The sequence below is a fragment of the Cricetulus griseus genome, chromosome 3, assembly GCF_003668045.3.
Source record: "Cricetulus griseus strain 17A/GY chromosome 3, alternate assembly CriGri-PICRH-1.0, whole genome shotgun sequence".
In the NCBI taxonomy this organism is placed as follows: domain Eukaryota; kingdom Metazoa; phylum Chordata; class Mammalia; order Rodentia; family Cricetidae; genus Cricetulus; species Cricetulus griseus.
In genome coordinates, this window is record NC_048596.1 from 266,972,651 (window position 1) to 267,000,203 (window position 27,553).

Genomic DNA, 27,553 nt, shown 5'->3' on the forward strand with positions numbered 1-27,553 from the left:
CTCATTTATACTATTTCCTAATCTGGTCTTTTCATTAACACATCTACTATTATTTTATACATTTTCCCTATATTTTTAAAAAATATAAACAATGCTCAACTACATGAATGTATTATATAAAACTTTATTTTGTGATACAATGTATTAACTTTTCTTAAAAAGTACATGAATTTGTGTTATAGTGCACGAGGTTTCTACAGAATAATGTGTGTTGATTTGTTTCTATTTGCTTGTATAATTTCCATGTGCTGTACATCTTGATAAAACTATGGGTATAGGAAAAACTTCTAAGGTCATCTCGGACATGGTCCTATAGTTCTCTCAGTAAAATCTTCCCTGTGGGAGAAACAGCACTATAGTGTGATTATTTACTCACTGTTACTAGAAGTAGCTTTGTAAGTTAATATGCTTTCAGCTACAGGGAATGGAGTGTCTGAAAATGTCTTGAACACAAGGACATCTTCCTACTTCTTATACAGGAAGTCCTTAGGTGGGCAGTGGTGTCTTTGATTGATTTGTCAGCTCAAATGTCTTAAACCAGCTGTTCCTCAGAGTCCTTATGCTTGTCCCAGTGTCTTAACTTCACAAGCCTATGGTCAGAGACAGAACAATGAATGGTATTGGGCACCAGGTCTTGTCCTAGAAGCCCTGTGATGAGTCTCATTTTACCTTCCCATTGGTTGGAATCACATCACATGTCCAGTCTTTGCTGCAAGGAGCCTGGGACAGTACAGCTCTAGAATACCCAGGCTGTCATGGCAGACAGGTGTTTCTGTGAGATGCAAGGGGATTGGGAGAGTTAGCTGGGAGAACTGGCTACAGTGGCCAGTTTTATTTTCAGGTAGAGCTAGAAATCCATCTCCTGAGATCTGCCTTTGATCGTAGTTAAGCTCTGTAAGGCATCCTTGAAGAAGACAGGGGTATAAATAGCTCAGTGCAGGCTGCTGTCCAGCTTATGTCTCACTAACCAACAAGTCATCTATCCAACCCAGAAATATGCAAACACAACTTCTAATGGAGGAAGAACAAACATGACCACAGGATAACATCTGGACCACATAAATGAGACCTCTCTATGACAGTGGCCTATTAAGATTGTTCCACCTAGTGTTGTCATGCCATTACGTTTGTCTGAATTCACCAAGGTCTTAGCACAACAACAGACTCCCCTAATGCTGCATCTGGTACACATCTCTGTGGAGAACTGTGATGCTGCCATCCTTGCCCTGATGCCATGATTTTCTGCCTGGTCCTCATGTCCTATCATGATGCTGGGAAGTTCAGATCACTGTTTTCGGTGGCTCAGATCCTTTCCTGGTGTTTGTTGTGTTGGACCATGGGCAGCAGCTTCCCTGGGTTCTAAACTACCTTATAGCAATTTATCAGAATCTGTAATTGTTCCCTCATTCATCATTTCTGCTTTCATTGTACCGCTTTGGATGCCTGAAACAATATGTTGATAGAAACATGTCATAACTTCTCCCATTATACAACTTATTAATTTAGTCATAATGGGTTGGAGTTAACCTCAGAGGTTAAGAGGGAAACATCATCAGTAAGAAATTTGTAAAGTATATCCATTCAGAAAAAGAAAGGCTACTTTACTGCTGCCCTCTACTAGCCTCATATGTCTCATCATAAGGCATAGTGGATGAAGAGAAATGGGATCTGATCTTGAGCAAGAAATGGGAAAACAAGAGAGACTTTAAAACTTAACCAGATGGCTGGCTATCCACTTGCCGATCTTACCCTTTCTCCTGTGTGCTGCATGGATCTAGCCACTGTTAAATGGCTGGCTATCACTTTATAGCCTGAGAAAGTTCCTGTTTGTTTTAAGAGCCTACAGGCACTTTGTAAATAGTCCCTAATTTGTTCACTGGGAAGACAGCAAACCACTTAAGTCTGACTTTCTAGCTAAGCCACACTGGATGTTATTTGATCCTAAACTATTTGAATCCTTGTTTTCCAATTACCTGCTGTAGGAACTGTATCTCAGAGCCCAATGCACATGTTCTTTTATGTAGAATGCTTTTGTTCTCCTGTGTTGATGTTCTGCACCCTTTCCTCCAAGATGGTACCTTAGCTCATCATAGAAGAGACATGTTTTTGCCTTTTTGTTTGTTTGTTTGTTTGTTTGTTCTAGACAGGGTTTCTCTGTGTAACAGTCCTTGATGTCCTGGAACTTGCTCTGTAGATCAGGCTGGCCTTGAACTCTCAGATATCCACTTGCCCTTGCCTCCCAAGTGCTGGGATTAAGGGCATGTGCCACTATTGCCTGGCAAGTTTTTGCCCATTTTGAGTGCTTAAAGGTAAGATATAGTTTTTGGTTAAAGACCATAGCATACCTATTAACAAGAGCAGAGAGACTTGCTCTATTTGTTCCTACCTTGAGAGTGTGGTGGGGATGACCTTGTGCTCTGGATGGTGGGTGGTAGCTGATGGGCTTGGATCCATTATGAAGACTGTCAGTCATGTAGATGGCCACTCTTCTACTGATACTATGCTACACGTGTTGCTCTATTAAAAAAAAAAAAAAAGGCCAATGAAGGGGAGCAAGCTTAATGCTTGGATGGGAGAAAGCCCATCACCATTTCCTTCTTTATGTTTCAGAGGTTCACATGGACCCCCTACGCACATGGTGCCCTGTGGCAGACTGCCAGACAGTGTGCCATATTGCAGCAGGAGACCCAGGGAAGCCTGTGATGGTGGAGTGTCCTTCTTGCCAGCTGAAATTCTGCTCGTGTTGCAAGGATGCTTGGCATGGGGAGGCTGCCTGTAGAGAACAGTCCATTGTGCCAGAGCATGGGTAAGGAAGGGATGAAGTATCTTTGGGATTATCCCCAGTGTTCTTCTCAAACCTCACATCAGCACCTTTGGGAAGGAGTTAGAGCATGGCTCTTAGGCATTCACTGTAGAAATATCCTGAGAAAAATTAGTAAGATGGTAACAGACACTAACCAGAACAGTATGTCTAAAGGGATTCTAACTCTTTATCCTATGGGGAACCTTCCAGGTCATGTTAAATTTGTTTCAGTTCATTCCCTTTGGGTGGAGAGGCTGATTGCTCAGTAGGTTTCAGCAGAAAGTCAGGGCTTGTCTAAAACCACATTTACCCATCACTGGTGTAGCCCATTCTTCCTGTTTACAAAATAACAGAGAGATGATCTTACCTGATTAAATGGCCAGCTTGTGGGGTATGCCAGTCCTACAGAGCACACAGACAGGTGGACTGTCTTCCTAAGTGCTTAGAAAATACGAGAAGAAAGAGTCGTTCCTAATGCTTTATGTCATGAAAGGTGGTGCCAGGCCTGAGATTTACGTTGTGAAGCAATTCAACTGGCGGGTGCCTGGGTTTTTATAGCAGTAGCTGGGAGCAGAGTGAGAGACCTTTGTGTTGGATCCCATGCTTCGCTTGAGGCAAAGGCTGTTCTGCATGAGCAAGAACAAAACACCAGTGTTCCTGGCCAGTTGGCTTACTCACCCACTGCCCTCAGACTATGCAGAACCTGTCTTCAGGAATAGTCATACTGCCTGGCTTTGGTGCTATGCTTGAATATCAGACCAAGCCCAGAGGAAAGAGAACACTGATACATGAAGTGCTCTGTGCCATCTCCATCAGATTTAAAGCAGTGTCTTGCATAGTCGTTAGCCTCCCCCTGTTAGTTTAAAGAGGTCAGAGGAGAGGGGTGACTTGAGTTCTGGCACTATTTGTGACATCCAGGTAGCCTCATCTAAGACACTCAGCCTCTTATGAGTATGTATCCCCATTGGGAAAAGGGGGTATTAAAGTTTTTATTACATTTACTCGTGTGTGTGTGTGTGTGTGTGTGTGTGTGTGTGTGTGTGTGTGTGTGTGTGCATTCGCGTGCGTGCACATGTGTACATGTGTGGACCTGTGCCATCATATGTGGAGGTCAGAGAGCAACTTGTGAGAGATTTTTTTTTCCTTTTACTACATGGATCCCAGGGATTAAACTCAGGTAATCAGGTTTAGCAGCAGGTATCTTTACCTGCTGAGCTATCTCTCCAGCCCAAAGGAGAATATTAAAATAGAAATACTGTCTGCGCTATGTTATTTCCAGCACCACATCTGACCATAGGTTTGACAACATTTTGTGAATTGCCATGTCTCTGTGTGCTGGGTGCTGGCTTTGATACGCTGTCTGTCAGTGGAGTGAGATGGGGTGTTCTGATTCCCTCCTTGCTCAACCTGAACCACTGTGTCCTGTGTCCCTTTCTGCTGCGGTCACACACTGGCCTATTCAGCAACTTGGAGGAGGCCTTTTCGATAATAGTTGGCACCTCTGTGAGCTTTGCTAACTGGATCCCACCTCTTCCCCTCATTTAATGAGCAGGTCATTATAGAGACCGCATCGCACTTCTCACAGTCTAACTCCCTCCATGGACTTCTCATTCAGAGAATGTGTGATCCAGGAATGAAGTATTAATTTGGCAAAGCAATAAAGTCAGCCAGCTGTGGAAAGTGTAATTATATAATTCATTAGGAGCCAAAATAAATAAATTCTTTCTTATTGAGCTATCTGAACAACTAATAATCCATGTCTCCCATTTTTTTCCTCCCACCCTTTTCTTTGGAAGTGAACTAAACACAGCAAACAGAATGTATTGACCATCCGCTTAGCGGCCCTGGCAATCAGGTGGGTGACCCCTGACTGAACACATCTCATCTGTTTTGTTTTAGGGCCCTCTTTGGGACGGAGGCCAACGCCCCCATTAAACAATGCCCGGTTTGCCGCATTTACATTGAGCGCAATGAAGGCTGTGCCCAGATGATGTGCAAAAACTGCAAGCACACGTTTTGCTGGTACTGTCTGCAGAACCTGGACGTAAGCGCGCCTCGCAACAGGCTGCTCGTTTGCCCTTTGCTGTGCCTGCGCCGCAGCCGTCAGAGCCCCACCGTCCTTTCTGTAGTCTGTGCCGCAGCAGTCAGAGCCCTACTGTCCTTCCCGTAACCTCAGAGCCTCTTATTCCCCTGCAAAAGGAAGTTGCTTTTCTTAGCGAGATTTCCTCAGCCTGGTGCCTTCCATTGGTCCTTCTTTACTTCCGCGTCTCCCTTCTTCCCTTCTTCCCCTCCCCCTCCTTCCTTTTACTTCTCACATCCTCGTTCCCTTCGCTTTCATTTGTTCCATGGCACCGGGCACTGGACCCAGTCATTGTGCATGCTAGGTAAGCACCGTGCCACCGAGTCACATCCCCATTGCCGCTGCAGACACCATGAGACCTCTTTGTGGTACCTTAGATATGCCACTCTTGCTTTCAAGACTGCATTGTGTTTTAAAGGCATTTTATGCTTTGGAGGAAGTTACGTCTGTCATGTAAATATCATGTCAATGTCATGTAAATAGTGCATTTGTTTTATAATACTGTTGTAACAAATGATGGCAAGCTTTATGGCTTAAAGCAACTCAGAACTGTGTCTGTGCATTAGAAGTCTAATATGAATCTCACTGTCTGCAGCCTAGCTGAGAATCCAGTTCTTTGCTTTTCTCTCTTCTAGAGATGGGGTTGCTTGCATTGTAGACTTGATTCTGTTTCCCTATCTCCAATGGTAGCAACATCGCCTCTTTCTGACCCCGTCATGGTTCTCATTCCCACTGACCACAAGCAGGAAGGACTCGCTCTCCCATGAAATGGGACCAGACACATTTGTATCACAAAGGATAATCTCCTCCAGGCCAAGGTCCTTCACGTGCAGACATGGTCACTGGAGACGCAGCCATGAGCATCTTGGAGGGGCCGGCATCCTGCCTCCTTGCAATCAGAGAAGCTGCTGTCTCTCGTCCCTGTGTTTTGTGTGGCGGTGTGACAGGAAGTACTGCCTTGCCACTTGCTAGATCCTGGGACTTGTCTTATCATGTTCTCCTTCACTACCTGATAGTGTGTCTTCTCACAGTCAGCTGCATTTCCATTCAGCCCTGTGCCAACGTGAACAGTGACCTCAGCTGTAGGAAGGGTGGCTGAGAACGATGGGCTTCATTCCCAATCTTTTAACGTTTGAGGTGGTGCAAACTGCTTATGGATACTCCTGTCAGGGCAATTTGAAGCTACAATGGGTGTCCATATTGGGGTCAGACCTCGGTCACACATGTCTTAGTTAGGGTTACTATCGCTATGACGAAACACCATGACCAAAGAAACTTGGTAACCAAAGGGTTTATTTGGTTACACTTCCACATCCTAGTTCATCATCAAAGAAAGTTAGGTCAGGAACTTAAGCGGGACAGGGACCTGGAGGCAGGAGCTGATGCAGAAGCCATGGAGGGTGCTGCTTACTGACTTGTTCCTTGTGGCTTGTTCAGCCTGATTTCATAAAGAGCCCAGGACCACCAGTCCAAGAGAGGAACCACCCACAATGGGCTGGGCTCTTCCCCCATCAATCACCAATTAAGAAAATGCCCCATAGGCTTGCCTACAGCCCAATCTTGTAGAGACATTTTGTCAGTTGGGGCTCCCTCCTCCGCTGACTAGCTTGTATCAAGTGACATAAGACAGTACACACTTACACTGGTGTCTCTTCATCGGCTCTTGCTTTTGCTTTACAGCCGGGTTTCATTCAACTAGCAGTTTGCTGCGTGCTGTAGTATCCTAAGCGAAGGTGTCATTAATGGAATGCCTACTGGCACAAGTCAGCTGCAAGTTAGGTAAACTGTTGAGGACATCGTGAGGAGACATCTCTGTGAGCTTGGTCTTTTTTTAAAGGAAGTGCAGTAGATTGGAGAGCTGCAGGTGGATTCGAAAAGAATTTAAACGGCACACAAATGGTTTCCACTTTGAGTAACTTTGCTGCAACATTGTCCTTTAGATGACAAGTGGGTGTGGTATTTTACACGATTTACACATTCGAAAGAGATCCTAGGGTTTTCTCCTTGGTGTCCCCAGACCAGAAACTGCGTTTCTGTCTACCAGGCAGCTGAGCCCGCGTGCTTCTTTTCAGGAGGGAAGAACGTAAGGGACTCAGTGTGTGCACCAGACCCCCATTCTTTGGCTGGAGTATGTCTGCCGAGTGGTGTTGTGAACACTCTGTTCAGACACTTGTGCTGTGTGGGCCTTCGAGATGCAATGGGACAGATGTTAAATGTCTGAACACATGGACTTCAGATGTTAAAGCACGCTTTTCTGTCACTGTGCCTTGTGACCTTGCTTTCTCTGTTTTAGATGAGGGCATCGGCTGGTGTCAAAGATGCTTTTCTGCATGGCAGTATTCTGTGCCACTCGGTGGGTGTTGATGTGTTTGTGGGAAAGTTGAGAACCTGTGACAAAGGAGGCTTTTCTAAGGCCCACGTCTGAGACAGCCACCAAACAGAGAGACTCTGTGCTGGGCACTGAGTTTGCTCCTACCGTGCCACGTCAGAGGCTGCAATGGCACCTCACAGACTTGTTACCTTCAGTTTTGTTTTCTCTTTCATGTGACCTCAACTTCTACTCCTTTACCATTTGGAGAGGAGCCAGCCTCCTTAAACTGACAGTCCATTTTTTTTTTTTGTATTCAGAAGCCAAGCTTCCAGAGAGCCCAGTCACCTCTTGCTGCTGACATCCGCCTTCCTCCAGTCAGCATAAGACATGCCACATAGCCATGCGGCTACACCCTGAATATATTCTTTCCAAGGTTTTGCATAATTTCCTTCTTACTGGAAAAGATCAACATCCTTAGCTTTCCCAGGTTCTCTGCTGCATTGGACGTCTTAGCCAGTTGCCATCTCTTCTATCTCTTTGACGTTGCCTCTCCGACTGTATCTCAGTTTCTTTAGTCTTCTTTCAGGACTCCTCATCTATTCATGGGGTCTTCTCTGAAGACATTTGCTTCTCAGGCAGCTACCCTTCTAGATTAATCTCCTTGAGTTCTGTGATTTTTTTCCCCCAATTTTTGTATAGTAATGCCCAAGTCTCTCCTTCAAAGACCAGGTGTAAGTAATGGGCTGCCTTTGGTTGTATTGCTTGGATGACAAGTTCAGCATGTCCAAACTGTAGTTCATCTTTACCCTCCCCCCACAAATCCAGCTCCGAGTTATTTCTCTTGGCAGAGCCATTGCCTTCTTTCTCCTCAGTAGCTTCCCTCTCATCAAGTTCCTGTTTCCCTGTCTCTTTATTTCGTTCATTACTTTCTTAACCGGCTTCCCTTCCCCATTAGCTGTCAGTTGGTGGCATTTCTCACGTCAGGCATGCTCCTGGCTTATGGTTCTCATGTTCCGTGCAAACCTCTGCTAGAGCTCACTGTCAGTTACCTGTCGGAGATGGTTGATCGGGTCATTCGGTTTTCTGTTGCCTCAGCCAATAGTTTGTTACGATTTGTCTCCTGGGTGATTTACAGAGCTGCAAGCCAAGCTGAAGAGGACGGGTTGGGATTCCTAGAAGAAGTCATTCATATCGTTAGGTGACCTGTGCACCTAATATCCACCTCTCGACTCCACTTTGTGCACTTACTGAAACTCCTCTCTTTGTGTTTCAGAATGACATATTCCTCAGGCATTATGACAAAGGGCCATGCAGGAATAAGCTGGGCCACTCGAGAGCATCGGTAATGTGGAACCGAACACAGGTACCCTCCCTCCTCCATGAGATGCATTGGACTTAGGTAGCTTCCTTGCTTTCCCATGCCCTCTTGGGAGGTTCTGGTACAAGGAGAGAGAGAACAATGGGGCAGCCCCCTGAAGTTAATTCAAGAGCACAATTGCTGAGGGACAGAGGCACCAGAGAACTGAGCACTACAGTGAGCAGCCAAGTGAATACCCATGTTCTTTGCTCTTGCAAAACATGGGAGGAGTTTCCTCCAAGCAGTTAGAGCACACCAGCCATCAAAGGAGAGTTCCCCAATACGATGGGCTCCTGCCGGGCCTCGGATCCCTCTGTACATGTCATTGTGTGTTTATGTGGCAGGTTCAAAGGGAGTTGTGGTTTGTTTTTTAATAGTGTTTTGTATTTATCAAAGGCTATGCTCCCTTTGAGGAAACCAATGCTCATATCCTAACAAACATTATTAATGTCCCTGTGAGACTGTTAGAGAAGCCCTGATAGAGAACGAGCCAACACCCACAGTTCAGGGTTTGGAGTTAACCGTTAAGCTTGAGTCAGCCTTTTGTTTGTTCCCTTGATTTAGTCCTTTGTGGCTTTGTAATTTGTGTCCAGTTTAGAACATTGCTAAATGTGCCTGAGACAGCATCCTAGTCATTCATCTAACAGACTATTTATTATAGACCGGGTGACTGGAACAACAAAGATGGCTTCTTTCTAGTTGTGGATGCTGCAAGTCTGAACTTCGGGTATCAATGTGGACGGGTTCTGCTGAGGGTCCTTATGTTAGACACTTGTCTCAGGACTTAAAGGAGCAAGAGTTCAATTTGGCTCATGGTTTGAGGACATATGGTCCATCATGGTGGGGAAGACATGGCAGAGTTCACGCCAGTGGAACTTGAGGCTGGGCCTCCTTATGTCTTAGCAGAGCAGGAATCAGTGAAAGGGGAATACGAGCATCCATCAGGCTTTCTTCTTTTTTATTTTTGTTATTCAATCCAATGCCCAGCCCATGGGATGGCATCACACATTTTCCCTTCTCAGTTAATCCTGATTAAATGTGCCCACAGACACATTCAGGGGTGTGTTTCTTAGATGATTCTAGATCTAGATATGTTGGCAATGAGGCGTGACACTCATGGCACTCCTCCTGTTCATAGATGATAGTTTTATTGCTGTGTTCTCCCACGGCAGAAAGCTGAGAGTGGAGGAGAACTCTTGAGCTCCCTGGTACCACCAAGGCTCCAGAGTCTCAGCTAGGGCTCCCCTCTCCAAGTGCCATCACACTGAGCATGAAGGTTTCAACATGGGGATTTGGAAGGGGGAGACACACACATTCACACCATAAAGGCCATTACACTTGGAAGCATGTACACATCCACGATGATGTAACTTCTGAAACAGGATTTTCTCTTCAATTTATAGGTGGTAGGGATCCTTGTGGGATTAGGCATTATTGCCTTGGTGACTTCACCCCTGCTACTCCTGGCCTCTCCATGTATAATCTGCTGTGTCTGCAAGTCCTGTCGAGGCAAGAAGAAAAAGCATGATCCATCCACAACTTAGTTACCTACACAGACATCTGGGTTATATGAGACAGCGCAGCGATAAAGCCCCACTTAGCAACCTTGCCTCCTTCTCCTTGCCAAACTTTGGAAGTGCCTCTGTGTCCAGACCCTGAACTTGCCTGACAGCATTCGGTGTTGGAAAAGGCCAAGTCCCGGGTGCCAGTGTTCCTGCGTGTCGAGATGCAACAGTCCAGACTGTGTCTGTGGAGCAGGCTGGGAGCTTCGCCCTTGCCTGGGAAACTCTTAACGCATCACCATCTTGCCATCCAAAGGATCCCACCAGGCTGCTCATCTTCCGTCCAAACCTAAGGAGCCTGGATGAATATTCAGTGTAATAATGGCATTGCTGTGCTTGGTGGCATTGCAAACTGAGCAAAAGTCTGTGTTGATTCCACTGCCACGAGTCACATGGCAGAAGCCAAGAGTCAGAGGGGAAGGATAAGACTAGCATAGTAAGAAGTTCTATGAGCAATAGAGCTGGCTGCTTATCTCAGGAGTCGATGCACTGGCTGGCGTGCCTGTGCCAGCTACTGCGAGCACTTCTTCAGTGTTCCCACAGTGACTTGGCAGAAACATAATAGCTCTCTCCCTGTGTAATCTCATCTTCAGGCAGAAGAAACTGCTGTTCAGAGGGAGTTGTCCCTTCCCAGGAAAAGGTTGTAACATGTAAAACTACATGGCCTAATTTAGTGTCTGTTGTTTGGCAGACATTATTCTTCTAAAGTAACCAGTGCACCGCTCACAGCCTGCAGCTGTGGTCTATAAAAGTGTTTTATATGGGTGTGGGTAGGCCAGCTTCAAAGCCTTTGTGGAAGGGTCCTTTCTTGGGCCCTCAGATTAGGAGTTGGACTGGAAAGTGTATATCAGCAGTACACATTATAGTCCATCCGTCCATCCATCCACCCACCCATCCATCCATCCATCCATCCATCCATCCATACATACATACATCTAGAATCCATGTGACTCTCCCAGACAAGCATGGAGGTGTCCAACAGATGACACAAAGTAAGATTAGATAAAAGACCTTGTACCTTTCTATGACTAAATGATTTATCTGTCAGCATAAAAGGTATTTTTTTTTTACTTAGTACACATGTGAATTTTTGTTATAAGTTTATAACTCACCCAGGAGGGTAGATTCAAAAACAAATCTTTTAAAACAATGCCTAGTGTGATTTTATGCTGTCTGTAAAGTGATAATCAGGTTATTTACATACTTTCAGACGCAAGTTAGAGCAGCTCTTTGCTCAGCCTAATTTAGTATCGTTCTCCTGGGAGCTGTTCAGACAATCTGAGCACTTTCTGTGTCCTCAAGAAACAGATAAAATGACAACAAGAAATCAAATGGAAGTGTTTCATGTGTCTTTAGTAGTTTGGATTTGTGCCACCTCAGTGTGACTCATCCTGCCCATTAGACCATTAGTCAGCAAATAGATTTTAAAAAGGTGAACATATTTTCTCTAGTGACAGGATTATACAGTTGCCATTAGCAATGCAGCCTGGTGCTTCTTAAGAGCAGTTTGTGTTCCGTGTTAATGGAGACGTCTCCTCAAGGCAGGGAGACTATTCAGGGCCTATTCTGTTTTCCACGGTAACTTGGTGACTAGAATGTTTAAACTGCTGCTATCCTGGATCTCTTATCAAAGACTGACGCCTTGCCTCTGCAGTGGGATGGACATTTCCTAAGGGGGAATGTATATATTCAAGGATCTTTAACATACACACATGTATCAATAGCTGATGTATATGTGCAGTACATATTATTGGCCGTGTACTTTTTTTATTCACCAGTTTGTATAAATCATAGAATGCTGGAAAACTTTGGAATGGCAACCAGCCCAAGTCATTTGAATCACTTATTAGAAATGTCTCCATATAAATTAGCTCTGTTTTTCATTGAATGTCTAAGCACTTGAGAAAAACAAAAACCCTCTTCTGAAAAGGTATGTCATATTAGTCCCAATATAAATGTGCATCTGTGTGAGTGGTTAACTTGCACAGGCATAGTCAGCGGCCTCCCTTGAGGGGGAGCGGCCTTTGTTGCAGCTCAGGGCATGACAGGAACACAACTGAATTTGGATTTTTGTAGCAAGAGTGTCAGCAACACCAACACTAGCCAACATTAGCAAATTCTCTGAGCATGGCTCTAACTGGCACGGACTTCAGGAAACCTGAATGCGGCTGTCTCAGAAGTAAGAGCTGGTGGATTTGGAGTAAAGGTGGAAAAGAGGGTCTATGCTATTTCCCTGGGGAAATTGAGGGAAATTGCCTTCCAGGGATTTTTTATAAAAGCGTTAGTTTTGATTTTATTTTTTGGCTGGGATGGGGATTGTTTGTTAAACTGATTTTTACCTAACTGGATTTTTTTTTTTTTTTAATGTTGCAAAGTGCCTGAATAATGGTGTCTTCTTCCTTATGTGGCAAAATGTGTGTGAGAAGGTATGTCTGAACCTACTGGAGAACTTGGTAGCTAGAACCCAAGTGTCTGTATCTCTGGCACATCCCAGGGCACAGCACCAGCTTAACTCATCCTTGATTACCAAGACACAAAGAGGGAGCCGTGATGGGGGAGGCTGGTGTTTTCACCTTGCATTGTCCTCTGGAGAGTTTGCTTACTCTGTCCTTCAGCCTCCTCCTTGTCCTTTAGGAAGATTCTTATCAAAAGTGTTGGGCTGTGGCAAAAATTTTCTAGTCCATTTGAAATAGGTTTCAAAGCCCATCAGGTTTACACCTTCCAGAAATCTTACTGGATACGATGGTCCATCATCCAGACCTTGCCCGCTCTGAGGTTTCCCCCACTAGAATCCATTAGGGAAGACAGGTGGGAAGCCATGCAGAAGCAAGTGCTAGAATCCCAGCCATCCTATTTGTTCATGCCGTGGGTATTTGCTCTGCATTTGAAATCTGTACTTTGAAAGTGGCCTTTGGAAAGCAAATAATTCCGTGTGAATTTTCTTGTAGTTTGCATCACAAAATAATTCTCTTCATTCAAGTGGAAAATCCTCATTGATTTTTGGATGTACAAAACTGTTTCTTGGAAGCCAAGTTTCCCCTTTAAAATTACTCAGTAACCAAGTTTGCTGTTTTATCCTTCTGTGCCCGGTGATCCTAAAGGACATATCTCTCTGTCCATGAGCAGACAGACGCCTTTATGTATGTGAAACTGTGTCCACACATGCGGCCGTGAGAACCGGTTCACACATGCCTTAGATGAATGACATTGTATAAAGCTGTCTCAATTGATATCTATAGGCTATCACATCTCATGTTGGTTCATGATCTAGGAAGTTTTGTCATGTGCTTACTTAAATTGCTGTTGTATTATATATATTTTTTCAATTCTTTGGGAAGAAAATTAACTGTTTTAGTCTCTTTAGCCCCAATAAATGTGAGCAGGAAACCAAACGTGTTAGCCTTTGTCCTGTACAATGTTCAGTCTTATTCGCTAAGAACCAACTACACCACTATGAAATCCCAGGCTTGGAATTTACAAAAACAACCAAAATGTATATCTAGATAATGATTCTTAGTGTTGTGTTTCTTGAAGAACAGGGGAAGTGCAAAGGCATCCCTCAATGCAGACTTCATCATACTGTGTGGGAAAGTTCACCTCAGCAGTACACAGGGGTCAATACCACTCAGAGAAGCAATCCGAAATAAGGCATCTTTAGCCATCTTAACAACCGCACCACAAACCATTGCTTTGTGTCAAAGTAGGGTTGGGTAAAAAACGAGGATTAGACTGAATGCCAAGGTCAGTTCTACCTTCTGAAAACCTCTTAGAAGGATGGGTTTCCTTGTTATGGATTTAAAGAAAGGAATTATATGAGAGTATTAGCTTATGGTCATTTCCATTTGATTAGTATTCAGGGCAGGATTCCCCTAAGGTTGAGTGCCAGAAGTTGGTTAACAGCTAGGCCTTGTGTCTCTGCAGGGCTGAAGATTCACTTTATTGAAGTGATGTCGTCTGTTTGCTAATGTTATTTTCCCCTTTCAGTGATACCTTAACATTTGCAACCAACTGACTATTTCAGTTTCACTCTGTAATAACTCAAGTTTGTGTGTGCATGTGAGGGGGGAGGCAGTAAGACATTTGGGGTTATAGTTTTTTTAATTTTCTTAATCATCTCCTAGAATGCCAACATTAGTGAATTTCCAGAGTATGCTTGCTATTTTCTAAGCTTCAATTTGCATTCCCAAAGAAATATTGAATGAACCATTTCATAAAGCAGTGAGTTTAATCAGTGCCCTAGCCAGCAAACTTGTTGCAATGTAAATTATGCATCTAGTGAATTTGGAGAATTATGATTAGGTTTTCCTGCAATTCAATTATTTTCCCTTGGTAGATAATAAATCTATTTTATCTTCAGGCCCTAAAGAGCACGTCCAGATCTAGATTATGAGGAAAAAATGTATTTCTTATAATTATTATAACTTTAAGGAATTACAACGTTTTATATTTTTACATAAATTATTTAAAGAATTTGGGGAATCTTCCCATAAGATGATCCATATTCATTTCTCAGAGAAAGCAATGGGCTAGTAGTGTTCTTGTCAACGCAAGGGTCAGATATTGAATAGCAACCAGAAAAAGAGTGCAAGCCTTCCTCAAAGGATTACAGTGCCCTAACAGACCGGATTTTTTTTTGTGTGTGTGTAGGTATAGTTTTATATATGTATTTATAGATATATACATACCTGTACATATATATGAAGTTATCATAGTTAAAGTTTGTGTGTGTGAGAACATTCCCAGAGTAGGTGGTACTCATGAAATCAAGCCCATCCCCCATCCCATCATCCCTGAGACTTGCCTGGAGAAGGACAGGAGATGGAGGGTGATTTGCTACAGAAGTAACAAGTTCACTTGCTAATGTCAGAGCACAACACTCACCAAGGTCATGACTTCAGACACAGAGTGCTTGCTTCTGTCCTACAGGCACATTTCCATAGCTCCCTTTCCATGCATCCATGCCAACTCAGAGTTAACACAGATCCAGATCCTCTCCTGGAATCATTACCAACTTGTGAGTGTGTGGCTAGTTATTAAATGAACCAACTTGACAGTTTCGGATACTAGAAAGGAGCTTCTAATGAACCTACAGAATGGTTTTCTGATGTGCATGAAATTGTACTTTGTATTCCATTTTCTGCCTTTATGGTTTTCAATTTTAGCAGTGCTATATTGATTCTCATTTTTGCCTTTGTTCCCCAGGCTATCAGCAGTTTTATTGCAATAGGATCCTGCATATTGTTTATCAATTCTAGTACCTGAATTTCTACCTACCAAGTCATTAACACGCACAGCTGTGAATTGGCGGAAGCAAGAGCATTTCCTCACCCCTTCTGCATACAGCAGCTTGTCAGTCCTGAGCCAGAGTGACATCCTTGAGGTCTGTGGGCAGTCACTTTTCAATATTCATCCTAAGTGGGAGCTGGAGTAACTTAAATTCAAACACATCCTATTATAAAGAAATTACTAGGGCTGGAGAGATGGCTCAGTGGTTAAGAACAACACTAGCAGGTTTTCCAGAGGTCCTGAATTCAATTCCCAGCAACCACAGGATGGCTCACAACCATTTGTAATGAGATCTTGTGTCCTCTTCTGGCCTGCAGGCATACATGCAGACAGAATACTATATATAATAGAAATGTAAAGAACTTTCTTACCCAAAAGTCACAAATTAAGAGTATCTTAATAGAACTTGCTACCAAATGCTGTGAAAACTACCTTCACATAAGCGCTCTCTCTTCATATCTGATGAGCCAACTGATGCCTTTGGGCATGATGGTGGCTCTCTTGGCATGGATGGCACATAGATGAATATTGTCAAACAAACTCACCAGATACTCTCCTCTAGCCTTCTAAAGCATGGTAGTAGCTGCACTCTGCTTGCCTGGCAATCTCTCTCACTAGTTCTAGAAAGGCAGCTTTGGGATCAGCTCATTGCTTTTCTGATTATTCTCTCAATGGTCATGGCCACAGGCCTATTGTGGTGACATTCTTCGGCCCAGTTGTAGAGGGGGCACTTCTCCTGTCCAACTTTCCCATCAGTGCTCTTAGGAGCAGTTTGATTTGTTCCAGCTAATTCCTTTCACCCAAAGAAACAAGGACAATACTTTCCCAAGAACCATGAAGCCAGTCACACCAGGCACCTGATGAAGAAACTAAGTCTGTCTTCCAGCTCTGCAGTGGTCTGCCGTGATTCAAGGGTGTGTATCTCCTTTTGGTGATGAACACATTCAAACAGACACTAGCTTTCCTTGAGGTGAGTTATAAAATTGACCATTGATTAGCATGGACTTACGTTTTGGACCCAAGCCAATTTGTTCAAGAACAAATGAATTTTTACAGTTCACCCAGAGCCCTAATGGGCTTCAGACTGGCCTGTTCCAAGTTCCAGCTTGGCGCTGGGACTTTGACATAGCAGGAGCACGCGAATGAGCGCTGGGAGAGGGCTGGACAATGTGCTGTCACAATCTGTTTGTCTTCCCTGCCCTCTGCCAATCCAGGAGGCGTCGGGTTGGGACTGATAGCTCTGCTTTCAGCCAGAAGGCTTCAGTTCTAACCTGGTTCCCCCCTTGACTGCTGGTGTGGTCTGGGGACAACTGTTTGTTATACATGTCATTTGGTCAGTTCAGGAAGACTGGGTGGAATCCTCAAGGTCAAGGTGCTTCTAAGTGGTATTTGTTAGGGAGGCAAGAGGAATGAGAGGCACAATGGCATTTGTGCATGTCACTGCTTGGGGGAGGACGAATGCTGAGCCAGTGTTGTGTAATGGTGTCCTCTGAGATTGAAACATTCCATCCTGTGAGGGAAGCTGCTTAAGCAGGTAGTCACATATACCCATGTCAAATTTTACATGTCTGTTGTCAGAAACAGAACAACGAATGGTATTGGGGACCAGGTCTTGTCCTAGAAGCCCTGTGATGGGTCTCATTTTACCTTCCCATTGGTTGGAATCACATCACATGTCCAGTCTTTGCTGCAAGGAGCCTGGGACAGTACAGCTCTAGAATACCCAGGCTGTCATGGCAGATAGGTGTTTCTGTGAGATGCAAGGGGATTGGGGGAGTTAGCTGGGAGAACTGGCTAGAGTGTCCAGTTTTGTTTTCAGGTAGAGCTAGAAATCCATCTCCTGAGATCTACCAGAGGTCGCAGTTAAGCTCTGTAAGGCATCCTTGAAGAAGACAGGGGTATAGCTCAGTGCAGGCTGCTGTCCAGCTTATGTCTCACTAACCAACAAGTCATCCATCCAACCCAGAAACATGCAAACACAACTTCTAATGGAAGAAGTACAAACACAAACACAGGATAACATCTCCACCACTGATGGGACCTCTCTGATAGTGGTGCCAGAAGGGGCTATGCAGACTGCTGATGGAGAACTGTCACCAACATCCCTGCTTTATATGGACCCTGCATGCTGAAATACCAACATGCTAGGCAAGATGTGCCTGCTTGTGCAATAGTTGGCTCAGCTATCTTGGGTAAGACCAACAGCCTTCAGACTGGCTTTAAGGCCTGCTCCACAAGAGGAAATTCATGTCTGGTACTGTGAGCCAGGACAAAAACCTGTGGCTTGGGAGGTCCCAGGTTCCAGTGGGAAGTAACTTCTATCGTTTTACTATGTGGGTTTAATGAGCCTGTCAAACTGCCCTCTAAACTATGTTTGTGTCTACACTCATAGGCCATAGATCACAGTTGTCAACCTCAACTCAGAATGATTGCTGAAGCTCTTGAGCAAGCAACTGTTTCTTAGCCATAGAAGCACATCTATACAGTCAACCCCCCTCCAAGGCTTGGTGATCACTGCAGAAAAAGGGGCAGAAAGAATGTAATTGATGAAAGAAGGGACGAGTGTTTTATAACAGTTTTCTTTAAGATTGAAGAATTCTAATGTATAGGGAAGCTCCTGGAGCAGGAAGGTAAACAACTCAAGGTATCTCCAGGAAGTCCCTGAAACTGACCAGAATAACTAGGTCCCTCCCTGCAAGAAGTAAACAAAAAAGCTGAGAGTCCCTCTAACACTAGTGGAACAGAGCTGCAAAGGAGACTAAGACTAGACCAGCTTCCTGAAAGAAGCAAAATCCAGCTGAGCTGCCTAGAAGAGGTTTAGACCAACTGAGGCACCTGGGAAGGACACTCTCCAACCGGTTGATCGGCCTGCAGGCTGTGCTGTGTGCTCCATGTCCCCAGCTCTGTGAGCTGTCACCCATGCTGGGGTGGGCTTTGGTGATGCAGCTGTCTTTGAGTCATTTCTGTTTCTGTAAGTGAACCCAATAAAACTCATTGGTTCACCAAGTTGGACTTCGATGGTTATCTGTACTTTGGCGGTTCCCTATCTGCGGTGAGTAGATGTGTCCGTTTCTTCTCCCCAGGAAAGATTTTGTCCCACAACAGCCAGACATGGTTCCAAAAAGAGTCCTAGATGAAGTTGGCAGTGGGTACTGAAACACATTGGAACTTTCTGTTTGTGAGCAGCTAGAACCTCTCTGTACATGTATTGTCTTTATAGTTTAAAAAGAAATGTTCCCATATGCTGCTTTTCATAAATATTTCCCAAATAAAATAATATTCTGTTCAGTTAGAATATGGTAGACAGAGAAAAAATATATGTTTTAAATCATTCTAATTTTTTTCCCATACAGTAGCTTTTTTTGATCATGTAGCCAAGCTACCCCCAATTTGCTCAGTGGATAAAGATGACCTTGATTCTGATACTCCTGCTTCCATCTCCCAAGTGCTAGAAAGTCTTACAAGGTATTCACCACCATGCCCAGCTTATGCAGTGCTGGGGACCAAACCCAGGGCTTCAGGGATGTCAGGTAAGCAAATAACCTCAAACCTATGATTTTTGCTGGGGAAAGTTGTGTTAAAAAACAAAACAAGGGCCTGGTGTGGTAGCACTCGCAGAGGCAGACAGATCTCTGTGAGTTTGAGACTGGCCTTGTCTAGGAAGTGAGTTCCAGGACAGCCAGGGCTACACAGTGAGAGACCCAGGCCCCAGCAGATTCCTGATCTGCAGCCCCTACACAGTCCCTGAATGGTTTGGCTCTGAGCCCCAACCCAGTGAAAGAAACACACCACAGATTTGGGACCCGAGCCAGTGAAAAAGACACTTTATCCCTAAACCTAGAGTCGGGAGTGGGGGGAATACCCTGATTCCAAAACATACTCTGCCCCTAGAATTGGAACCTGTAAAAGAAATTCACGTAGACCCTAAAATTGGAGTCTAAAAGCCAAAAAGAACCATAGAAATTAACACAGTTTGGCTTGAAACTGGAGCCATCTCTGCCCCTGACACAAAACCAAACAATCTCTGAGCAGGGATAACTGACCAATCCTTGAGCAGTGAAGTAGTAACCTCCAGCCTATGGGGGGGGGGCAACCTTTTCAGAGAAATAGTGAAGTAGTAACCCCTAATCTAGAGGCGCGATTCCCATAGACTGTCAGCCTGGGGAAGTAGTAACACCCCCCCCCCCCCCCCCCCCCCTAGAGCCATACTTTGACTTTTTCTAGACCCTAGCCCAGAAAGGCAGCCCATCCCAAGCCTGCAGGCTTGGAATTCCCCTCACCCACCCCATGGGGGCAGCCAATCCCAAGCCTGGAGGCTTGGAATTCCCATGTCTTCTCTATAAAAATCCCCTTCTCTCACTGCTCTGGGTCTTTCCTGCTCTGCTCCTGTCACTGTTGCTGCTGCTGCTGCTGATGTCATCATTGCTGCTGCTGTTGTTTCAGACAGATGGAAGGATCCAGGTTAATTCAAAAATAAAGACTTTGTTTTTGCGTTGAAGTTGGTCTCACGGAGGTGATTGTGTTCTAGACTTTGGGTTAAATACACAGAAAAGCTCTATTTCAAAAAACCCCAAACCAAACAAAAGCAAAAACAAAACAAACAAACCACTTGCATTTTTATGCTGACTGTCATCATATTTTAGTTTTTGTTTGGAATTGGTGTGCCTTCCATCAGGTTTTTGTTGTTACTTGTTTGGAGACAGGCTCTCATGTAGCCCAGGTTGACCCTTGATCTCACAATCATCTTCCTCTCTCAGCTTTCTGTGTGCTGGGATCACAGGCAAGCAGTGCTATCCCGAGTTTAAACAGTGCTGGAGCCTGAGCTCAAGGCTTTCTAAATGCCAGCCAGACAAGCACTTTACCAGCTGTGGTGGTTTGAATGTGAAAGGCCTCCAGAATCTCACAGGGAGTGGCACTATTAGGTGTGGCTTTGTTGGAGTGGGTGTGGCCTTGTGGGAGGAAGTGTGCCACTGTGGGGGCGGGAGGGGGGGTTGAGATTTCCTATGCTTAGGATACCAACCATTGTCTCAATCTACTTACTATTATTGCCTGCAAAACGTAAGACTCTCAGCTATTTCTCCAGCACCATGTCTGTCTGCATGCCACCATGTCTCACCATGATGTTAATGCCAAGACCTCAATTAAATGTTTTCCTTTATAAGAGTTGCTGTGGTCGTGGTGTCTCTTCACAGTCATAGAACATTGACTAAGATACTAGTTAAGACACATCTCCAGCCCAGCATGGTGCAGTCAAAACATTTTCTTCCACTCTTCCTATTATTTCACAAAGAGGTTATTAACATGCCCAACTTTACAGAATGAAGATGGGACTTTGGGGGAAGTGGCGTAACGCTAAGCGGAAAGCTAAAACCTCAGTTCACATTCCACAGGAACCATCCTAGAGTGTCTCACTAGTATTTAAAAGCTGGGTGTTTTTTGTTTGTTTCGAGACAGGGTTTCTCTGTGTCATCCTGGCTGTTTTGGAACTCACAGAGAATTGTCTGTCTCTGCCTCCTGATTGCTGAGATTAAAGGTGTGCACCACCATTGCCCGGCATTATTTCAAAGTTTTAAGTTTTATTTTTAATTTTGTGTGCAAGGGTATTTGCCTTCATCTGTGTACGGGAACCACATATGTACCCATGCCTGCGGAAGCTGGAAGAGGGTTTTGGAGCCCCTGTAGCTGGAGTAGAAGATAGGGAGAGAGACAGGTATGGATAAGCACATCTACTCGGAGACAAAGACATTTTTGTTCAGGTTCAAATAATAAATTTCACCTTCGAAAGTAGAAGACAAAAATTAGTCTGGCTTTCAAAACAAGTAAATTAAGAGAAAAAGTCAATTAAACCCTCAAAATGCTTTCAAAAACATTTTTTTTTGTTTTGAACTAAAACATGCTTTTTATTCCTTAGATTGTTTGAAAGCATAATAAGAGGCTCTTGCTGTGGACAGCTCCTGTTTGGGGGAAAATGTCTCCATTTAGGCCTTTTTGAGAACATTCATACTAAACTGTATTCCTAGCATTTACATCTGATACCACAAACATCCAATAACCAAAGGAGCCTCAGACTTGGAAGGAAAGCTTCAGAGTTAATTGCTGTTACCCGTGTTGATGCAATTAAAAGTAAACATCAATTGCATCAATAAAGATGAAAGGGGAGATGGCTGTGCTTTCCTCCTGTTCCTCATTTGGAATCCATAGAGTAATTCTTAGCATTGCCACACAAGTGTTCATTGCTGGTTCAAGAAACTCACATCTAGAAGGAACAGATGACCTGGAAAAGTGTCGTTCAAAATAACTTTTGAGGGTTATTTGACGCATATTTGACAGCTCATGTTTCATTTTAAAATTGTACTGGTTTATTTGCTTAGGTGGTCTTCTTCTTCTTCTTCTTCTTCTTCTTCTTCTTCTTCTTCTTCTTCTTCTTCTTCTTCTTCAACCTCTCCTCCTCCTCCTCTTCCTCTTCCTCCTCCTCTTCCTCTTCCTCCTCCTCTCTCCTTCTCCCTCTTTTTTTTTTTTTTTGTAGTTTAACTCTATCGTTACTGTGTGTATGCTTGTATGGCTTGTGTGTGTGTGTGTCTGTGTGTGTGTGTCTGTGTGTGTGTGTCTGTGTGTGTGTGGTGTGTTTGCCTGCACCATAGCATGCATATGGAGGACAACTGTACAGAGTCCATTCTCTTTTCCCAAGTTATGTGGGTTTTGGGAACTGAACCCAATTCCTTAGGCTTTTGCAGCAAGCAACCTTTACCCTCTGAGACAGCAGTGGCTTAGATTGGTATAGGAGAAACAATTCGTTGCTCTAAAGAGAGATGGCATAACCACACTGGCTCAGGTTGTGTGAATGCCTATGTAGGTGCCCTGGTGCTGAGGACAGGGGACCTGGCTGAAGTGTGCCCATTAGAGTTGTGCAGATGTGGTACTGCATCAGCCCTGAAAGATCATTAGCAGCGTGGACAGCAAAGGTGCTACAGACAGTGATCAGGAGGAAAGCAAGGTGGCTCCGGAAACGGTGCCATTGACGAGAGAGGCACTGGAACAAAGCAGAGAGACATGTTTGGATGCCAAAGCATTGTATCACAGAACTGGCTGAGGGGTCTAAGGTTGAATGAAGGGTGCTAATGTGAAAGCCGCATTTTAGCAGGTTATTCTGGCAGCGGTGTGTCAGAATTGTCAGAAGTGTACACCTGCATTGTAAGGAAGGAAGCTGGGAATAGCATAGTGGGTTAGAGTACTACTGCAATAGTGCAGGCATCTGCCAATGAAGACTTGGTCCATAGTAATAGAGAGATTGAGTAAGACAAAGAAGACATAACAAAATCAAGAGCATTTTGACATTTGGATGACTATATCATCAACAGAACCAGTGGTTTCAAACTTTTTCATTAAAGCTGAGCACACACCTTTAATTGCAGCACTCAGAAGGCAGAGGCAGGTGGATCTCTGTGAATTTGAGAGCAGCCTGGTCTACATAGTGAGTCCCAACACAACCAGCTACACAGATAAATCCTATCTTAGAAAAAGAAAACTTTTTCATTATATTTTTCTCATCTCCTTTCTCCCAAGAGAGAGGGGAGAGAGAGAGGAGAGAGGGGGGAGAGAGACAGAGAGAGGGGAGAGAGAGACAGAGAGAGTGGAGAGAGAGAGAGGAGAGGGGAGAGGAGAGAGAAGGGGAGAGAGAGGAGACAGAGAGACAGAGAGAGGGGAGAGAGAAAGGAGAGAGAAACGGAGAGAGAGGAGAGAGAGAAGAGAGAGGGGAGAGAGGTGAGAGGGAGGGGAGAGAGAGAGAGGAGACAGAAAGAGAGAGAGGAGAGGGGAGAGGAGAGAGAGGAGAGGGGAGAGGAGAGAGAAGGGGAGAGAGGAGACAGAGAGGGGAGAGGGGAGAGAGAGGAGAGAGAGGAGAGAAAGGGGAGAGGAGAGAGCGCAGAGAGGAGAGAAAGAGGAGGGAGAGGAGAGAGAGAGACAGAGAGAGGAGGCGAGAGAAAGGAGAGAGACAGAGAGACAGGAGAGAGAGGGGAGAGAGAGGAGAGAAAGGGGAGAGGAGAGAGCAGAGAGAGAGAGAGAGAGAGAGAGAGAGAGAGAGAGAGAGAAGAGACAGAGAGAGAGGAGAGAAAGAGGAGGGAGAGGAGAGAGAGAGGGGAGAGAGAGGAGAGAGAGCAGAGAGAAGAGAGAGACAGAGAGAGAGAAGAGAAAGGAGGGAGAGGAGAGAGGGAGGGAACAGAGATACACGAGTGGACCATGTGTGGGTGTGCTTGTCCGTGTGTCATATGGAGGTCAGACGTTGATTTTGCCCTTCTTCCTTTTCTTTCCACTGTGTCTCTAGAGACTCATCCAGCTCACCATCTTGGCTAGACTTGCTGTCCAGTGAGTTCCAGGAACCTCTTTGTCCTGTTCCCCTCCCTAGTCAGTGCTGAGGTTACAGGTGTGTTCTGACAAGCCCAGCTTTTATGTGATGCTGAGATCTGAACTCTGCTCTCACTGCTTCGGCAGCAAGCCCCTTTACCCACTGAGCTATCCCCCACAGCCCTGCTTTTCTGCCTTGAGCACTTTGCAGTATCCATTCTTAAAGCTTCCGTGTGTGCCCTTGCTATCCCTCTTCTCCAGAGAAGGTTTAGAGCGGGCTTTGTAATGGAGGCTTATAGGACTCACCCTGAAATCATCTCTGGAACAAAGCAGGAAATACACAAAATGACCCACTGCTCTGACAAAGAACAGCCTGGCTCCATGCATGTAAGCAAGCAGAGTTCATTCTTAGGAAAAGCAGAGGAGAGGCTCTCCTATTTATGAACTCACTTGTCTAAGAAATAGTTTCCACCCAGCCACTACCTCTTTCGGGAGAAAGCCCTGCTGTGCACATAGGTACAGAACCAGCTCAACAGCACCGGAAATGGTGCTGCATTCCGGAAATGTTTTCAGGAAGTTAATTGGCTGTGTTGCTTTCATTTCCTTGGAAAGGAATTTCTTTTGAACATGCCTTTCCCCATGGCTGTCTGTCTGCTCATGAGACAAACCGTTGCTGTGCCCTTCCATCTTCCCAGAGAACTGAAGGATGTGGTGATACCCCAGAGTAATCCGGTTACCGAGGACCGGCTTAGAACTTTCTTCAGCGCTGTGCTCATGGAGCCCGTTTGTGTGTGTGACTGCAGCTGTTGGTACCCTGCTTAGCAGGATACGGAAGGAGTGAGCAGGACACTACCTTATTGTGTCCACATTGGCTTCGTGTTCCTCAATAGTCATTTGAGGAGGGTGGGGCAAAGAAAAGAGAAGCTGCTAGCTAGGACCAGGAATTTGCATGGCTCTCATGAGGTGTGACCCTGCACGCAGGAAAGCTCCCTGGCTGACCTTCAGAGCGGGGAAGCCAAGCTTCAAGGACTGTGCAGGCAGTGTCTGGTCCCAAGGAAACTCCACACCCTCAAATCCTGGTGCCATTTCCTCATCATTGCCAGACGGGACAAAAGCTACCTGTGGTGCCTGTTGGTATACCAAAACCCATTCTGGCCTCCGGGTTCCCTCCTGTCACAAGCACCTGTTACAGAGTCCACGGGGCATCCTGGCTCTCCTCAGCTCTTCTCACCCTGCCCCTACCCTAAGCTTCTCCAGGTCATGGACCCCCCAACCACCCATTCCTTTATAACCCTATGGTTTCGTCTATCATCTATGTGCTCTTGCACATAGATGGGTCTTTTCCAACCCCCCCGTACCCCGCCCCAGGCAGTCTTGGTCTCCTTTGGCCACACTCAGGTCCCCCTCCCCCCACATCCTGCTCATGACCAAGTCCAGGCTCTGTCTACCGCTTTCTCTCTCTGCTCTGGACTCTTCCAGATAGATGCCTCTGGCTGTACGCTCCCACACACCTACAATAAAAACCGTTCTCCTTAACGATACCTTGTAGAGGTCATGTCCTCCGTTTATACAGGCTGTTCCTCCTGAGCTGTTTTGTAGATGCTGGTATCAAAAACAGTTTCTTCATCATTCTGCCAACAGTCTGTTGCACCCAAGGTGAAGTTTTAAAGAACTGAGTCATGTATTTTGTTTTGAAAAGAAAAAAAAGAAAAAAAATCTCTGAATTTGAGCCTGTTTTATCTGGTTTCCTGGAAGTCATTTTCTAATAGCCAGACACTTGTCTACTTCTATTTTTCATTTCTTTTCAAACAATGAGCTCTTAGATTTAAGAACATTTTACTTTATGTATTATTATTATTATTATTATTTAGATAAGGACTGTACATAGCCCAGGCTGGCCTCAAAGTTGTAGTTCTCCTGCTTCAGCCAGAGCGCTGCAATTATAAGTGCATGTTACTTTGCTTATTTAATTTTAATCTTTACACACACACACACACACACACACACACACACAAACTCACTCCCCCCACCTACCCCACCCCCGCCCTGCAGAGGAGGCACAGGGGTGGGGGGATGGGGGGTGGGGGGGGTGGAGTGCATAGGTCAACCCAGCCTTCTTCCTTGGTTTCTCTTGTGTGCTTCTGTATACAGTAGGCCAACTAGCTGTCAAGTGTCTGGGGTGTCTCCAGAGCCCTGGGATCATGGACATACATGACTTGTTGGCCTTTACATGGGTTCTGGGGAGCCAAATGAAGGTTCTCACACCTGCATGGTGACCTGGATAGTTTTATATAAACTGGATACAAGTTAAAGTCACCTGAGAGGCGGGAACCTCAATTGAAGAAATGCCTCTGTAAGAGCCTGCTGTAGGCAAGCCTGTAGATCATTTTCTTAATTAGTGATTGATGGGGGTGGGCCCAGCTGTTGTGGGTGGGGACACTCCTGAGCTGGTAGTCCTAGGTTCTATAAAAAATGAAGCAGGCTGAGTAGGTCCTGGGAGCAAGCCAGTAAGTAGCAGTCCTCTATGGACTGCTTCCACTAGGCCTGCAGGTTCCTGCTGGGTTTGAGTTCCTGCCTTGACTTCGCTCAATGGACTGTGATGTGAAACTGTAAGCCAAATAACCCTTTCCTCCCCAGGCTGCTTTTGGTCATGGTGTTTCATCACAGCATAGTAACCCTAAGACACATGGCAAGGATCTTACCCACTGAGCCATTTCCCCAGCCCTTAATTTTAAGTCTCTGTTGATTTTAACTCTTTTTAAAGGCTTTTTCAATCACCATTTGTTCTTAGTAGAGAGCATCACTTCTCATTCTTTCTTGTTTAATCAAAACATCATTTAACACAATGACATCAGCTCTGGAAGTCTCCAACAAAATCTGAAGAGTTAATGAATGAATGACTAAATTGCTGATATTTCGACAATAGTACAAATCATGCTAATTTCTACTCTAGTTCAGTAATTGTTTTACTCAGGCAGGTTTAGTTTTCTACACATACATATTTTTTTCCTAAAAAATATGACAAATCACTGCTGGAAAGATGACTCAGTGGTTAAAAGCACTTGTTGCTCTTGCAGAGGACCCAGGTTCAATTCCCAGTAGCTGCATGATGGCTCAGAGCCATACATAACTCCAGTTCTAGGGAATCTGAGGTTCTCCTGTGGTCACCAGACATGTACAAGGTGCGCATGCATGCATGATATATACATAAAATCCTTTATAAAAATGGCAAAAATGCCACTCTTAATACAATCTTAATAATCTTAATATAATCTTAATACAATCTTAATAATTCCTCGTGTTATAGTGACCCTCAACTATACATTGTTTTGTCTTGTAATATAAACATCTGATAAGCAGGATATGTGATATGTGGCCCCCAGAGGGGACATGACCCATAGATTGAGAACTTACTTAGCCTAGGGCTAATAAGTGCTTGTTTCCATCTTCTGCTGGTGGAAGTGGGTTGGGGAAGACAGACGGGCAGTGTGCTTGGTTGTTCCTGCTGTGGTACTTCAGCAAATTCCCAATTTCAGAGCCTCTTCTTGCCCTCTGTTGTTCAGGCTCCCGAGTCTGTCAGGTTATCCTCTTTCTGGCTGCACCCCCTCCCCTGGTGTTTCCATACCCAGCCTCTGCTTTCTTTGCCTCCGTTCTCCTAAGGACATTGTGTGACTTTTTCTCTCAAGTGCTTCCCCTGGATGTTCATCTCTTTAGTTACGCTCAGTCTATTGGTTTTCTTTATCTCAATATTTGCTCAGAAAGCTTTTGACATTTCTATTCCAATATTTTGCCTGAGGAATGAAAGTCAGAAACC

General features: G+C 44.8%; 1 protein-coding gene across 1 annotated transcript in view; it reads left to right on the forward strand.

Moving 5' to 3' along the window:
• Rnf144b (ring finger protein 144B) overlaps positions 1–10,095 on the forward strand; it is a 49,427-nt gene extending 39,332 nt beyond the window's left edge. Inside the window, exons 4-7 of the mRNA XM_035441533.1 lie at positions 2,611–2,806; positions 4,703–4,847; positions 8,468–8,557; positions 9,955–10,095. Of these exons, the coding sequence (XP_035297424.1) occupies positions 2,611–2,806; positions 4,703–4,847; positions 8,468–8,557; positions 9,955–10,095 (572 nt within the window). The remainder of the gene's footprint in view (positions 1–2,610; positions 2,807–4,702; positions 4,848–8,467; positions 8,558–9,954) is intronic.
• The last annotated feature ends 17,458 nt before the right edge of the window (positions 10,096–27,553 follow it).